This window comes from Phascolarctos cinereus, unplaced genomic scaffold (assembly GCF_003287225.1).
Source record: "Phascolarctos cinereus isolate Bilbo 61053 unplaced genomic scaffold, phaCin_HiC Scaffold_4;HRSCAF=312, whole genome shotgun sequence".
NCBI lineage: Eukaryota > Metazoa > Chordata > Mammalia > Diprotodontia > Phascolarctidae > Phascolarctos > Phascolarctos cinereus.
In genome coordinates this window covers 133293897-133311456 of record NW_027555847.1, presented here as the reverse complement: position 1 = coordinate 133311456, position 17560 = coordinate 133293897, and the positions used below count along the sequence as shown (strand labels likewise).

The 17560-nt window shown below is 39.6% G+C and overlaps 1 protein-coding gene across 2 annotated transcripts in view; it reads right to left on the bottom strand.

The window, feature by feature from the left end:
* Positions 1-6292: 6292 nt before the first annotated feature.
* LOC110222006 (uncharacterized) overlaps positions 6293-17560 on the bottom strand; it is a 54991-nt gene continuing 43723 nt past the window's right edge. For both annotated transcript variants that reach the window (XM_021006803.2, XM_021006805.2), the window contains exons 17-20: positions 12931-13052; positions 10841-10963; positions 8868-8907; positions 6293-7460 (exon numbers count right to left, since the gene is read on the bottom strand). In XM_021006803.2, coding sequence (XP_020862462.1) covers positions 7383-7460; positions 8868-8907; positions 10841-10963; positions 12931-13052 — 363 coding nt within the window. In that variant the 3' untranslated portion in view covers positions 6293-7382. The remainder of the gene's footprint in view (positions 7461-8867; positions 8908-10840; positions 10964-12930; positions 13053-17560) is intronic.

Here is a 17560-nt window from a genome sequence, read left to right as displayed (position 1 = left end):
CAGGGATGGGCAATGGTGCAAAGTTTAGGGAACATATAGTCCCTGCTGCCCTAGTTCTTACAACTTCCCAGGCATCTGAAGACCTCTGGGGTAAATAACCACCTCCAGCTACCATTGAACTGCTTACTTAAGCCAGAAGCCCATAGACTGCCTTCTCTCAACTGTTAAGAAGAGGTGGCTGAGAATTTTCAAAGAGGCCAAGTTAACAAAGCATGAAGGTAAACAGCTTGGAAGCCTGACATTGTTTATAGTGGCGTCATCAAATCGAAGCTACTATGCGGGATGAAAGGCGAGATGTCCAATCTGCTTGCTGCTCTATTAATATGTACACACACACACACACACACTCTCTCTTTTCCCTCTCATTCTCTTCTTTGGGGCTCAGCTAAAAAAACCAAAACTGCCTTTCCCTAGAGCAGAGAATGAATGTGGAGTCATCCACACGAACTTAATTTAAAACCAGGAAGCTGTTTTGACATTATAACCATCCTACATCACTGTGCACATTGGGTTTGCAGCTCAGTTTTCATTTCTTTTTCTTTTTTTTTTCAGGCAACTGGGGTTAAGTGACTTGCCCAGGGTCACACAGCTAGTAAGTGTCAAGTGTTTGCTCTGAGGCCGGATTTGAACTCAGGTTCTCCTGACTTCAGGGCTGGTGCTCTACCCACTGCACCACCTAGCTGCCCCTCAGTTTTCATTTCTGAAAGACATCTGGAACCCTCTGAACCAGATGACCGAACAAGGCTGACTTGGTGGCATTCTGTTATGATCCATGAAGTGGTCCAATCTTATTAATTCTTTAAATAATACCTAAGCATTATGGCTTCAGAAGGTCTGAAAATTTTTTTTTTAGTGATTCCTTTTAAATGGTTTTAATAAAAACAAACCACAAGACTGAAAATATGGATGACTCAAACCAGCAACCCTAGTCTCACACTGAACTGGGGGCTTCTGGGCTTCCTGGTAATTTCTGGTCTCTGCAGGAACATCAGAATTTAGAACCTTAGCTCCCATGTGGGCACTTAGGTTAACCTAATAGGAATATATCAGTTCCTTGGAGGCAGGACTTATTTTATATTTATCTTTGTATCCTTAGCTCCTAGCATTCTTTTTTGACACAAAGCACAGGCCTAATAAATGCTTGTTGAATCAAATATAGGACAAGTTTTATTTAATCCACAAAAATATTGTTGAATCACACTTGAGCTCATAAATAGTCAGCACATTTTCTCTTTCCTCTGGGTTTTTGCTTTCCGCAAAGACCTATACGGGACAGCTTGGTCGCTCAGTGGATAGAGCACCGGACCTGGAGTCAGGAAGCCTCATCTTCCTGAGTTCAAATCAGGCTTCAGAAACTTACTATCTGTGTGACCCTGTGCTTGTCACTTAAGCCTGTTGGCCTCAGTTTCCTCATCTGTAAAATGAGCTGGAGAAGGAAATGGCAAACCACTCTAGTATCTTTGTCTAGAAATCTCCAAATGGGGTCAGAGAAGAGGCAGACATCTAGTCAGATATCATCCACCTGGTGTCAATGGTGCAACAAGTACCCATAGAAGGCAGAAAATCCGCACCTTGCAAGGAGACAACTATCAATGACACAACTTATTCCTGGGGCAGTGTGAACCCAGGACAGATAATACCTGGACATACCCATACCAGTTAGGAGAAAGTGTCATGTTTCCTACTCAACAATGTAAAGAGTTGAACTTAAATTTTAAAAATACATACACTATGGATTCTGAGGATAGTTTATCTTTCTAAAATGACTGTATCCGCTGTCCACCAGCCTGTCAATATATTGGTTCCGTATAAAACACATTAAGCCATTTCTGCTGTTAAGATTCAAATTACTAATGGTAAATTATTTGGGAAAAAATAATCCTACATCATCCATTCATTGCTGCAGGTAGATAACTTCTGTGGGGACTAGTTGAGTGAAAAGTAAATTCTTAGATTTAGAGTTGAAAGGGACCGGAGAGATGATCTAGTCCAACCGTTTCATTTTATAACTGTGGAGACTGAGGCTCAGAAAGATTGAATGACTTCTTCAAAGTCACACAGCTGGTAAGCAGCTGAGCTGGAATTTGGACGTGGGTTCTTTTATTTCAAATACAGTAGTAACCTTTCCACTCTGGTCCTAGATACCAGTCACAAACTCAGCTTTGAATCAAGATGGCTCTGACCTCCCAAGTCCCTAGCAGGAGGTCCCAAGACATGCTAGGTACTTGACACCAAGTGGAAAGAACTGAATTTAGTACAGCTAAAGTGATCAGTAAGAATTAAACTTTCAATTGCTAAAGGTGGTATTGAGGGCAAAAGTGGACAGCTAAATCAGAGTTGAAACACTAAGGAGAATCACTGTAGACAGGTATGGTCTTGACCTACATTTGTAGAGGGTTGTGTGCGTGTGTTTGAGTGAGTGACTTTAGGGGAGAAGGAAACAGTGGCAGCTTTTTAAACTGGGTTTGGAAAGGAGGGCAGAACGGAAGGTGCAAAGCAGAATGTATGCTCAGAAAAGAAGGTGCTAAGGAAGTTATCAGCAGATTCAAATTTCATATAATACTAGTGTTCAACATTTCTCAGGTACTGTTTACAGACCTGCTGTTAACTGTTCCTGAGGCCATGTGTCCACAACTGCTTTGATCCATCTGGGTCTCTTGCCTTCCTTGCCAGCATATTGGTAGAACCACCGGTAGAAGGCAAACAGTTTACAAAGAAAACAGGAATAGAAATAGTTTCAGATCATGCATCATGGTCTGAGTGGGACTGGATTTGTTCCTTATCGCCTTTTCTATAGAAAGGAACTACAGGTAAAGGGGGTTTTCCTTCATTAACCAGAATGACAGAAAACTTGGTTATCGTGTATGCAACTTTGGCCCAGAATGGAAGGGGAAAGATTATTTATAGAACTACAGAATCTCACAATGGAAAGGAAACTTTAGAGATCATTTAGTTCAGGGATTCTTAACCCCGTGTGTGTGTGTGTGTGTGTGTGTGTGTGTGCGCGCGCGCAATGGAGCCCTTTGGCAGTCTAGTGAAGTCTATGGATCGCTTCTCAAATTAATGTTTTTAAATGCATGAAATACATAGAATTACAAAGAAACTGATTATATTGAAATGAAGATGTAATTTTTTTCCCTATCCCAAGTCTATTGACTTCCTGAAATATATCTATGGATTCTTATCTGAGGGCAGGGGGAGTCTGTGGGCCCCAGGTTAAGAATCTCTGATCTAATTCAATCCCCTCATTTTGTGGATGAGAAAACTAATGGCTCAGAGAGAGACTTGCCCAAACAGAGTGTTAGCAGAAAAGTCAGAATCAGAATTTAACTTTCCTGACTTCCAGGCCGGGGTTTTTTTCTGTTCTATTCCATAGCTTCAATTAAACTCAAAGGGTTCCATCGAACACCTAACCCTGTGGGCCAGGTATGGTCCAGTTCTATTTTAAGAGAAGATAACCTGTCATATATTTTAAGAAAAATGATTCTGTTGTCTTTATTTCTTTTTTGCAGATCTCAAAGTAGCTTTTCCTTAGGCTTTCTTCCTTATGGCTAACTTTGGTTTCTTCTTTCAGCTGTCTGAAGGCATTGTGGTACAGTGTGAGGAATATACCAAATTTGGGAGTCACAGGCCCCGAGTTTGAATCCTCATCACTAACCCATCTTAGCCACTGCCTACCTTTGCCACCCGTCCTCAGGCTTCTCATTTATAAAGAGGGTTGGACTGGATAGATAGCCTCCAAGGACCTCTCCAGGTTCTAGGAAAGAAGTGCTTTCAAATCCCACCTCTGATATTTACTAGTGATGTGACCCTAGGCACATCACGTAACATGAGCATTGGTGTTCTGGTAAAATAAGAATACCGATTTTTGCAGTTTTGACATCACAGAGGTGTCGGATCAGATGGATTTAATGAATAAAAAAGCATCATTAAGCACTTGCTATGTGTTGAGCACTATGCTAAATGTTTTTTTTTTCTGGTGAGGCAATCAGGGTTAAGTGACTTGCCCAGGGTCACACAGCCAATAAGTGTCAAGTGTCTGAGGCTAGATTTGAACTCAGGTCCTCCTGACTCTAAGGCCAGAGCTCTATTCACTGTACCACCTAGCTGCCTCATCTATGCTAAATGTTGAGGAAACAGAAAAGTGAGATAGCATCTCTTCTCAGGCTCACGGGTTCTAACTGGGGGAGGCCCAGGATTCCTGAGAGAGCTCCTGCACTGGTAAGGAAAGAGAGAGGTCTGGTAGAAGTAGATGGCGGGGCACATGGCAAGGCCTGGTGGTCCTTCTTCTTACTGAAAGGATTGTAGTTGGTGACCCCCTGCTCAACCAAGACATGTGAAAAGCCACGTCCACCCCTTGGGGGCAGGAATGGGTTGGAGGGGCCTGACTTATGACTTCCTTTATGTGTGTAAAGCATTTCATAATCCTTAAGACACTATAATAGATTTCAGGAATTATTAAGGTGCCCATTTCCTCTGACTGTTCATTACACCTGAGGTAACTGTACCCCATTACACACAAAGATTGGATCTGAAAGGCAGTAGGTGACAAGAACGCAGGATCAGCACTTGCCCAGATAAACTGATGTCCACTTCCTCTTACTGTCCCGTTCTCATCTTGCTTGTAGTTAAACCCAGAAGTGAAACTGGCAAGAGAGCAAAATGTGAAGTGGCCTGACCCTTGACTTTCATTCCTTCCCATCTGGCACCTCCTGTTAGGGACTTGGGAGGTCAGAACCATCTGACCCAAAGCAGAGTTTGTGACCAGTACCTAGGACCAGGGTGGAAAGGCTACTACTGGATTTGGAATCAAAGAATCTGGGCCCCAAACCCAAACACCTGCTGGGTCCAACTCTGCCATCTCCTTTATTGTCTGCACAGGTGAAGGCCAAGGAGAGGGGTATCAGCAACACCTAAGAAATAAAAGTGAGTTTTGACAAACAGTTCTCCAACCTCCATTTAAAATCCTTTAGGTTCTGCTTCACCCCTAGCCTGGACAGCTGGGTGGCATAATAGATAAGAGTGATGGGCCTGGAGCGAGGAACTTTTAGTTCAGACACTTACAACCTGTGTGACCTTGGGCAGTCATTCTGCCTTGGTTTCCTAATCTGTAAAACAGGGATCCTAACAGCACCTACCTCCCAGATAGATTATTGTGAGGATGAGGTAATAAATATAAAGTACTTGGCACATAGTAAATGCTATATGTGTTAAATGTCAATGATCCGGTTCTCTATAAAAGTTTTTATGTGAACCATCACTAATTAAAATTTTGGAAGACAAATATGATACGTAATGTTGCTAGTGAGTTATGAAAATTCATGTATTTTCTCCCTTTGAGGATAAAGATAAACGTTTATGGGGACACAAATGAACACGCCCTTACCAAGAACCGCACATGCTCTGTGCCTGCCAACTACTGATGCCCTGCTCTGTAAATTGAGCATGACCATGCCTTCCTGCAGGAGGCTTAACAATCACCTGGCCCAGCCATTTCATTTTATGGTCCAGGTAGGAATGACAACTTGCTCAGTCGTATCCTTTTCCTGAAGGATTTCCTGGATTTTCTGGGATCTCCCTGAAGGCAATTTCTATCTTGTGCCTGTTTTCTGAAGATGAAAACAATTCATTTTGCAAAGAGTATGAATATTCTTTCTGAAAGCCAACAAAGCCAACCTGTGTCATTCTAGCTCCTCCTTTCCCCCTGCTTTTTATAACTAGAGAAGTAAGAACAGATTCTACTAAGGCATCATTCTCTTGTTCACAAAGGGCTTTCCTCACAGCAACCTTGTGGAGCAGATGCCTGTCGACCTGTTTATGCATCTCCAATGTATAACAAACAGCACCAGCTACTGGAGGAAAGAATGCCCCATCATGCAGCTAGCAGAGGAAGGGCTGGGATCCTGGTCTTCTGGCTTCTTTAAGTCCCGTGCTATTTCCACTCTATTCCTCTGCCTCTAACCAAGGAAAAGAGGTGTTTTGGTCATGTGAAGAGACAGAAGAATTCTTTCTAGATAAAGAACCTGCAAGTTTCCAGAGCTGAAGCCTCCCAGAGCCACATTCAGCTACAGGGACAAGAGCTACCTACTCTCTCTTCTGGGGAGAGCATCTCTCTCTCTTTTTTTAAACTTCTGAAAACCTAACTGAAATCAGTCAAGTACAGGAAACTATGGGCTTTATATATGAAGTTATGAGTTGAAGTTGGCTCAATTCTAGCCTTTCCACAGACCACAGAAGAATAACTAACTTCACCCCCTGAACATTTAAAAAAATCTGGTGTGAAAGACACATAGAAAAATAACAAAGTAAAATTTTATTTCACAAGGTTAAGCAGAGCAAATAAAAATTCTGATACTTTTCTTACATAATCTCTGAGAGTTTGAATATGATTTTTAAAAAATAACTTAGACATGAACAAATTAAGTTATCTCTAAGTCCCACATGTGCAAAAATACATCAGAAATCATTTCAAAGAAAACTGAAAGGAGGCATTTGGGAACACTACTTCCAGCAGGATTTGGGGGACTAAAGGAATTGAAGATCAGAGGCTGGGCAAATGACAGAAGCCATGTTACACTTATGTTACCATTTTTATGAATTAGAACATAAATGGTACATGTTAATACAATTAATCAAAAACTGGTTACTGACAATTTACTTATGATAGCAGCAGAGTGAGAAATTCTCTTTCTGGGCAACTATAACTAAAAAAAAAGAAAAAAGAACTGGTTTGAAAATCTATTCACTCAGACCTACCTTTACAAAACCTATGGTACTACAGTTATGTTTAAATACTTAAAAGGGGAAACATGGAGTTTTAAATACTAAGTTAAAGGCCACACACCTGTGATTTCTGACCGAAGGTTAAAAGAAAATTAACCCAGAAGGGGAAATGCCTGAGTCACTTTTTTCCCCCACAGGCCTGCTACTCTCCTCAATGCTACTCTGTATGAACACAGCTAAGTGAAATCACACTCACAAGATTGAGTAATCTGTGTGGCAGGGGATGCCTGCTTTGTCAGATGACTACTCTATCTCCACTCTGAAAGGAATCCTTGGATATTTTATAATTGTCCAAAACCGGGAAGGGGTGAAACTGGGTAAGCTGAAGGTAAACGATAGCACCTACATAACTGAGACATCTTAACTGGTTTGTTTTCCACAGAGTACTCTTCCCCATCATCCTCAATTCAGAATGTATTCTCAAGTGAATAAAAACATAGGCCTGTAGATTTGGCAATCAGGAATCTTACTACCAAGACAACAAAATCCAGCAAGTCTTTAAGAGGAAATTCTGAACATGAAGCATGGTGAACCTGTAGGTGGGCGGAGGCAAGCCTCAACAAATTCGCAATTCCCAAAAGAAATGATTTAGGAAATAGTTACAAATTCTCCAAAATAGATACAAATTTGCTCAGCTGAAGATGATTTGCAGTCTCGAGATGAGGTCTTTTGAAAGCCTGCACAGACAACAAGGGGATAAAATAAATATTTGCTTAAGGAAATACTATAAATCCTAATATGAAGCCAAGCACCTAAAAATGTTAAAAGTAACAGCAAATGCAAAACATTCATAGGGTCATAGGATTTAGAATAGATATTAGAGATAATCTGATCTTAGGTCCTTGGGTGTGGCCTTTTGACTTAGTCCAAGTTTTACAGAACAAATGCTTTTACTAAGGGGATTTATCCTGTGAAGTGTGGATTCAGTCAAAAGGCTGCACTTAATGTCCACATGTGGCCTTGAGGCCAAAGGTTCCCCACCTTGATTTAATCTCTCATTTTACAGATGGGTAAAGAGAGGAAGGGACTTGCTTCAAGTCACCCAGGAGCAGAGCTGTTCTGGAACCCATGTACTCTTTTCCACAGCTAGTAATCTTTTTTATACAGCATTCCCTTACATAGTATTCTTTGGGGGATTAACAGAAATGCAAAGGAATGAATCGTCACTGAAAATGAAGTACAGGTACATACTGCTTTTAGAATACACAACATTCTCAAACCTAAAAATGAAAAACAAATTTGGGGGTGAGGGTTAACAGTCACACTAGAGAAATATCAGAGAAGAGTTCTTATGTTTACAAAGAGGTTCACTGCAGGTTTCTTTACATAAGGAACTTGCCTGCTTTACATTTTAAATACACCTTATTGACATCATTTTCTGCTCCTCTTAGCTTCCTACATCACTTCAAGCCAAAAAGCTTAATTCTTAAGCTTCCTGTCTCTAACAATCACAGTAAAGTACAGGGTGAACAAAGAGGCAATAAATTCTATACTACTGGTTGAGCTAATTTGGGCAAAAATTAGACCCAAATGCCCACTTTCTCTGATAACTTATGTGGGTGGTTATACAAGGATGGCTGATCTTAAACAGTTCACCTATAAAGAGTGTGAATGCCACTGTTTCACACTGCTCGCATTTCCTGCCGCCTTCCTAACTTCTGAATGGTATCTGTCGCTAACAGTCTAGTCTATATGAACCCAGGCAATACTTGATGTCTTATTTGAATATTTCTACCAATAGGCAGACATGTATTTCTCTTAAACCCACAATATAGCTGCTCACACTAGTAACAACAATCAACATTTATCAAATGCCTTTTGTGTGCAGAGTAAGACATGCTAGGTAAGACATGGTCTTTTCTTTTAAAGGATCTACAGTCTAAGAGGAGACAGTAAGACACCAACATAGATTGTTAAAAAACACAGGATTACGTGAAAGGCAACTGGACTCCAACGAGAGAAAAAAAGCCAACAAAGTGAGGCAAAAAGAGAAAATGTCATATTTTGGTAAATCACTTCAAAACATATATGAGAAGATACTATGCTTTTTAAAAACTTTTTCTTATGAACGAACACAGACTTACTTTGAGACGAAAAACATCAAGTGACTTTGCCCAAGGACACCTAAAAAGAGGTATGACAATTCTTTTTTTTAATATCTTCATCAACTATGCCATTTCCCCACAGAAAGCGTGCAATTTCCAGGATTAGGATTCACAAGACTTATTAAGTTCTTAACTTACTAATGGGTTGCATTCTAAAAATTCACTTAGAAGTTGGTAGTTTGGAACCTGAAATCTTTTTTCCATAAAAATAATATTTGAAATGGCGAGCAGATTCCTAGGTCAGTCCTCAAAAACCCCACCTGACAGGTGATAAAGCCAAAATATTACTAATAATAGCCCTGGATTTCATAGCTTTATAAGATTCCTGAGCCCAAGCTCCAAAGGCTATGGGGAGGGGAAAGCACCAGTAGCTGGGCCAGGCCTAAGCTGACTCCCACAGCAATGAAAAAGGAGGACACAGGCAAAAAGAAGCAATCAAGTTGTCTTAAGTTGGGGATCGTCTATAGTACTGGTGTATATTTTCAAAATCTTATTTTGAATGTAAAACAATAAATTGGTTTTTGATAACTGTATTCATGTGTGGATGCTGAAGAATCTGAGAGAATATTCGCTGTCATGGAGAATCTTGGCAATTTTTAGTCATCCAAGGTTGTTCTGTTGCAAAACTTGCTAAGAGAGAAAGCAATATACAACACACATGCACAAATTCTCCTGAGTATTCAAGGGCAAATGGTGACAATCTGACAAAGAAAACTGGGCCAATATAGGAAAGGTTATTTTCAAGATGTCCCTTATTCTATGCAAACCTTCCCCAAACACTTCAATCTTACTGAAAGATTATTGGGTTTTAGATTTTTTTTATTATATCTGGAAGACGCTGTCTGAATGGAAGAAACATCCCTTAACTATGGCGGGAATGTTTCAAGTAGAAAATTAAGAAAACCAGATATTTCATTCATCTTCTAAAGAGACAGAGATAAATCAGAATGAATAAATTACAAATTAGTCTATTTACTAATTACTCTTCCTTTGCATAGTATCAGGAGAACAAGGAAAGAGCAAGATTCATCTACATTGTGTGTCAAATAGCAAGGGACTACTTACTTTTTAGACTCAAAGACACCTTCAACAAGAAATCAAGTCTTCTCATAAACTCATAGGGGAAGGTCAGTGTTTAGCAGTTTTATTCTTTGAAACCCGCAAGTATCAAAGACAACTAACTTCTCTCTCTGAGTCTTGTCTTAAAAAATAATAAAAAGAACATACTCTAAACTAGAATTTTTAAATTAAAAGAAATAAATGCATTTGCAGGAGGGGGAGATAACTAAATTTCCTCCTCAGTCTCTGCCCTCATTTCTGCTTCTCTTTATGGTCCCCCCATAACTCCCCCTCAGCTCACTCTAGTCTGGAAGAAGAAAGAAGCTGGATTGGCTTTACTGTATTTAGGGATGCTGACTGTCAGATACATTAGAGCAAGGCCTGCAAACTCTCTCTGCCCAAATAAAAAGTTTCAGCAGCTGCACATTTAGGTATTAGTTTTATATGATGCAGAGGACTGCAGCTTGACTTAGCCTACCCTACCCTATGAGTACTGAAATCAACATCAGCTAGCTAGCTTTGCATACTGGAAAATCTTTTATGAATGAGAGATTATCTAGCTTAGAGAAGGGCAAGTGATTTATTCTTACGGGCATATGAATGAAAATGTAAACTTTTGTATCCTAAAAGAATAAATTTCATAGGATTTAAGGGACTCTGACATCTGTGTATATTAAAGACACAAACATATCCAGGATAATTCTTCAATTACTGGTAAATAAACACATCTATGCTGAATATTTTCATTGCCCCACCTTTTAAACAGCAGAATTAAAAGCCCATTTAAAACAAATCTTTCTACACATTAAGCTAATAGGAGGTACATCACTGGTACAAATAAGTCATTTTTCTTGAAATCATTCTATGTTAGAATTAATGTTCATAATACTCACTGATTTAAGTTTTCTATTACCACATGTGATAGAAAGATGCCAACAGACTGCAACTGTGAATTCCTGAAGCTCAGGAAAAGGCAGAGTAACTCCCCAACATAGTCTGGACCCAGGGTTTGCCACCTATTCAAACAAACATCTTAGCATTTAGTCATACCTTTAAATTAAGCCTACTTAACAATTTAAGCATCAATTTCATTTCTCTCAGAACATATGCAAAATCAGCAACAAGTGCCTTTCTCTCCTACAGAGCAATCAATTTTGAGGACGTTCAACAAACACCTATTAATGATGACAGCAAATACCTTCAAAGTTTATAAATGGGACCTTCTCAGAAAGGTGACAAGGAATGGGTAGAAATACAAATGTATCTTATGTTTCTCATATTTTTTGCTCCATAAATCTCAAGGACCTTTTTAAAATTAAATTTTTTTTTTTTTGCATTTTGGGGTTCAATCTCATTGAATTCCTATTTTTAAGGTTAGATGATCTTTGGTTGTTTCTTTACTCATGGATGAGTACTACCCCCCCACCATCTCCCTCTCCCCATGATAGGAGGCAGAAGGAAGGAATATTTCATTATATTCCAAAGATACAAATCAGGAAGTCAGATTTTTTTCCTAAGATAGACAACTTTCCTTCTTCTATATGGGAAGCCTTGAAAGCCTCTAACCTTAGCCATTTGAGAAGCAAACAGTTACCAGGAGAATTCAGTTTATTTATTGTAGTAAACCAGTCATCTTTCAAACAGCTCATAGCTACATCACCACCAGTGTTCACTCATGATAATGACTAGAAGAAGGCTAGATCTAGTAATAGCCCTTTGTATGAGATACAAGTAAAACATAAGGATTTCCCCACCTTCCCCATATTAAAAAAAAAAAGCAGGATGAAAAATAATAGTGGCATTCAGCATAACTATAGTCAAACCACCATTTCTTAGGATGCTTTTCCATTCAGGATAAATAAATTATTTAGAATTGGTGATTAACTTATGCACCACTACTTTCTCAGAGCAGGAAGAATGTAAAGTTCATCTTACTACCACTGTACTTACAAAGACAAGGAAAGGCTAAAGAAAGTGACTTTCTTGGGGCAGCTAGGTGGTGCAGTGGAAAGAGCCCTGGCCCTGGAGTCAGGAGGATGAGTTCAAATTAGGCCTCAGACACATAGCATTTACTAGCTGTGTGCCCCTGGGCAAGTCACTTAACCCCACTGGCTAGCAAAAACAAAACAAAACAACCCCCCTCCCCCCTGAAAAGAAAATGACTTCTTGTAATTAAAAGGCTGATGTAATATGTATCATTATTTTGCTTTCTCCATAGCACTGGTTTACTGTTTACATTCCCAGCTAAAAAACTATTTAGGAACAGTAACAGAAGAGTGAAGTACTGGTTATATACAATTTTCTTTATAGGAAAACTATATATGTATACTTATTGAACTCATAAATATTTTATATGTATCAGATATATATCAAACATATAAATATAAAACATATGTAGTTTTACTGAAATTATATATATTTAAATAATTGAAATCTTACCCAACAAACCCTGGATAAGAAAGCTAAGCAAGTGAAAAAACAGTATAATAAAATGGAATTAATGCATATTGGGCTTGAATTATAATGAGATACGAGTACTTTATCAGGTAAAAAGCATTTATATAAAAAGTACATCTATTATTTTTATGATCTTATAAGCAACAGAGGCCAGTGATTTGTGAAACAGAGAAATTACTTCTAGCAGAGCAGCTGTGTCTTCTAAGGCCTATTAACAGAATCATGACTCACTCATAACTGTGGAATATAAAAAATTCACAAAGCCTCACAGAAAGCCAATTTTCCCTACACAAAATATTCAAGGTTACATTTCTTCAATTTGGGATGAGGAATAGAGGGAAAGTGAGTTTACTTTCCACGCATCAAAAGACCCCATCCTTATATATAAGTGGTCAGGACAACTACATTCATCAACTACTACTTGACAATGCATTGGTATCAATAGTTGTCTGATAAGTACCAACGGCTCCCTCAGGTTTGCTTTCTGGCATCTTCTAAATGAGTAGTCCAAGGAGGAAACACTTACAATTTCAGCAGGGTGTGTTTCTGGTAACTCAGATCTCTGGCAATCATACTGACAACATCATGAAGAACAGGCATTCGGGACAAGAGGCCTTCCAAAAATAGCTTTAGTGCCCAGAAATTTTTCTAGGAAAGTTAAAAAAGAAAGAGATTTTAATTCACTGCCATAGCAAACATTTCACTGTAATTCTCTCTTGCCTTTTCACCTTTCTCCCTAACTTCATATCCACACAGGTAACAGAAGTATCATTTAAGTATACCGAGGCTCTAAAGGTGACTCACATTTATAGACTAAGAGCATTCATAATATTCAGCCATCATTATGAGCCTACTTTATGTAAAGGGCTGCAGCAGCTTTAAGCATTTTATTTATAGTGTTCCAAAAAGTCTTAGTGCAGTGGCAGTTTTAAGTTTTAACAGCTTAAAACCGAATTAAGAATTTTGGGGATGCTACACACACACATTAAGTGTTTTTTAATGTTTTTGCTTTCTCTTGATAGCATGACTGCAACTCCTGCTTTTATGCCCCTCATTTTTATTTTGGCTCTTTATTTTTGAAATGTGTTTGGTGTGCGGAGCAGATTCAGTCTGTTACTTTTTTGTTTTATTGGACTGTTTAGTCCATTTACACTGAAATTTATGAGTTAATTTTATATTTTCCTCCATTTGTCTCTAATAGTTCCCCTTCCCCCCACAAAAAAATCAGGCTATTTTTCCCCCCTTCCTACATAAACTCAGTACTATATCTCTGCAGTTATTTTAGCTTAATTTTAAGGCAATCCTATTCCCACAGGCTCTCTTCTTTTCATTCTCAAGCCTCACCCCTCCACTTGTTACCTCTTTACTTGGTTTTGCTTAGTGTTTTCCTTTCTGTTACCTAGTTAATTTAATTCTTCCCCTCTTTTCCTCTCAGTTAAGTAATCAACAACCCTCTTCCTCTCCTTTCTTGTTAGCCAGTTTTTAAAAATGCCATTTTCTGTGCCTTTTTCTAAAAAAAAATTTCTTTTCTTCATTCTCTTCATTATTTATCTTCCTGTTTTGTCTGCTCTAGACTTTTATTGTTTAATTCATGGTCCTTATAATTATTTAGCCCTTCTTTAGTGTCTGCATTCTCCATGAAACTAAAATTTCTAAGGTACCCATTTTAGGTTCCTTCTTCTAAAGTTTCTGTATTATTGCCATGTAGATCTTGCCCCACACCTCTTCTCTCCCTTTTCTGTTGTGCCTCACTCTAAGAAAAAGCACCCTTGTAGGGAACAGAGAAGATATTGACTCATAGGATTCTTCCTACATCCTTGATCAGTTTATTCCCGATTTCTACCTGCCACTGGTTATTTTTTTCTCCATTTGCCTCAAAATCTCCTCCCTAGATCCATGCCCTTACATTCTTCTGAGTGTCAGGTGCTCTAGGAGCTCCGGTTTCCCTTCTCCTGAGGCAAGCTGAATGGTCCAAGCACCAAATCTCTGCAGACTGTATTTACTGTTAAGTTTCTTTTGTTTTAGAGTCTCTCTCTTCAACCATAGAACATTCATCAGTGGTATCTCCTACCACCAATGAAATAAGATTCTCCCCTTTTCCAATCCCTCCCTTTGTCTCCTCAATCATACTCCACTAAGCTCTCTTCTTCCTGAGAGATCACAGGGATTATTTTCCCTTCGTTGTTAGCCTTTAACCTGACTAGGGTATATCATATGTTCCCCTCTATCTTCTTCCTCCTCTCACCTGCTTTGTGCACACCTATTCTGTAATTTAGTCCCATAAAAAACACCAATTTTCTTATAGGTAAAGTGTTAGGGGGTTTTGTGCATTAGGTTTCAAGCCTGGTTCTCACTTCTGCTTTCACTCATGTCTCTCTGTGTACATTTAGAAAGAAATCTCTTCAAGGTCTGTCTTCATGATATTTCTGTTACCTTGGACATTTGAAAGGCAAATAATTTTTTCGGGTCTGGTTTTCTTTCAAGAAATGTTTCAAATGCCTCTTTCTGATCGAATGTTTATCTTTTTTTCATTTATGGTTAGGCTCAGATTTGCGGGGTAAATCACCTCGGGCTGTGCATCTTGGGTTCCTTTGCTCTTCAGAAAATATGATTTCATTTCCTCCTCTGGTTTTCAGTGGGTTCAGAACAATCTTATGCTATTAAAATTTCAAAATTATAGCTAGATGAGTGCCAGACCTGGAGTCAGGAAGACTCGTCTTTCAGAGTTCAAATCCAGCCTCAAACACTTACTAGTTTATATGACCCTGGAGAAGTCACTTCACCCTGTTGGCCTCAGTTTCCTCATCTGTAAAATGAGCTGGAGAAGGAAATGGCAAAGCACTCCAGTATCTTTACCAAGGAAGGCCCAAATGGGGCCATAAAGAGTAAGACATGACTGAAACATCTGAGTGATAACAAAAATTAAAATTTCCCTTCCTTTATATTTGAAGATCTTTCTTGCTTGAAGAATTTGTCATTTGTCAGCCGAATGGCCACTATTTGTCTTGGAGCTTACAGCATAGAGTTTGCTCCTGGAGGTGATCTATGGATTCTCTGGACTGGCACTTTGTTTTCTTTGTTTGGATGGTCTGGGTGGTTTTCTTGCATTATTTTTTGCATTATGGTATTCAGGAATTTTGACTTGTCATACTCTTCAGGGAGACCTCTAATTCTTAAGTTATCTTTATTCATTTTGTGTTCAAGGTCAATTAAGCTTTGTTTATGTGGAGATAACGCTTTCCAGGGTGGAGCCAAGATGGCAGAGTAAAAGCAGTGACTTGCCTGAGCTCTCCCACAAACCCCTCCAAATACCTGTAAAAAATGGCTCAAAACAAATTCTAGAGCAGCAGAATCCACAAAAAGACAGAGTGAAACAAATTTCCAGCTCAAGACAACCTGGATGGTTGATTGGAAAAGTCTATTGTGCTGGGCTGGGAGAGAAGCGCAGTTCAGTGTGGGCACGCAGGCAAAAACCAGGCCTCAGGAGACCTGGAAACCACCACAGCTGCCTGTGATTCAGACTTCTCAACCCACAATAGCCAAAGATAACTTACAAGGTCAGTAGGAAAGGGGACAGCAGTGAGAGAGAAGCTCTGTCCCAGCCCCAGTCCCAGCACTGGGTGGCAGCTGCTTCTGAAGCTCTCAGCCCACAGACAGAGGGGAAATCGAGTGGCTGATCAAAGGGGGATTGCAGGGATCTCTTTGCTGGTGCTGAGGCAGGATTCTCTTGCTTTGCCTGTGCTTGGATCTGGGTCGCAGTTCTGGATGGCAGTCCTAGGGCGAGGAGGAGCGCTGGCATGGTGGACCTTGTAGTGGCAGTGGAGAGGGAATCCTCCTCACAGTGCCAAGGCAGAAAAGAAGGCTTGTGGTCACTCACAGGCCAAGAAAGGAGTAAACACCTCGCCTTTGATTGATAATGCTTTCCTTTAATGTTATTGCTTTTTAGTTCTCTTGTTCTAGACCTTCATTTCAATATACTTTAGTTATCCTTTCTGTTGTTTCATAAGTGAGACTGGCCACTGTGGATTCTTTTCTTTTTTAAATCCTGCCAATTATATCTTGCTTTCACAATTCTTATTTTCTTTTAAACCATTCTTTTATCCTGCAGAAGTCCCACAAGGTCCTTTGCTTTATCAGGTATTGGAATAATTTTCCTTTGTCTTTACAATACTTGTTCATAGAAGCCCGAACTCTCTAATCTGATCTGGAGGCCACATTCCCTTCTACTATCAGTATCTTCCCTGTTGGTTTATCTGTTTATGCTCAAGGTCTTTAATTTAGTTTTCTTCCTCCTGAGATCTTTGGCAATTTCAGTCCTTCTCCCTTATTTTCCACTATTATTCTTTGTTTAACCCTCTCCTTTGATGGCAATTTCCTCGGAGGCTAGATCTCAAAGTGTCTCAGTCTCCCCTCATGCTTGGCAACTCATGGTTTATCAGTGTTGGTTCTCTGTCCCAAGGGACTTCTGAGGGATCAGAACTGGGTCTAGCTAGATGCCGAGCTCTTTCTGCTCAGGATTAGAAAAGTGACACAAAGGCAAACACAGAGATCCTATCCCCCTTTTCTCTGCTATTCCATTCCCTGGATGATCTCCTTGTTCGGTACGTAGCTGGAATCAGCAACTACTCCTCACCTGGAATGCCATCCCTAGGTACAAGTCCCCTCCTTAGTGCTCCCTGGATCTATGACCTAGAATTAGGCAGTGAGCAAGAGAGCTGCCAGTTGGCTCTGGGTGTACCTGTTCTTAGCACCTGGCATGCTTCTGGACAGATACCATACCCAATATCCACAAATCTGTCTCCCCTATCCTTATCTAAGCTGGAAAAATCATTTGCAGTCAGCTTTTTTCCCCTCGTATTTCCTCATCAGAATTTGGTCTGGTGCATTTTCTAGATCTGTTTAGAGGAGCTGTGGAGGTGGAGATTGCTGTACCTCTTTCTGCTACTCTGCCATCTTGGATGACCCAAGCCCAGTACTTTTATCCACTTCACCATACTGCATTTTATACAAATGCATAATAACTACAATGCCAAAGAGAGTATATCTATCTATCTATCCATCTGGTGTGATTAAAAGACAAGTACTCTGGGGAGGTCAGAAGAAGGAAAAGATCATTTCCTCTATGGCTTAGTGGAAGTATTCAGGGATCAGAAAAG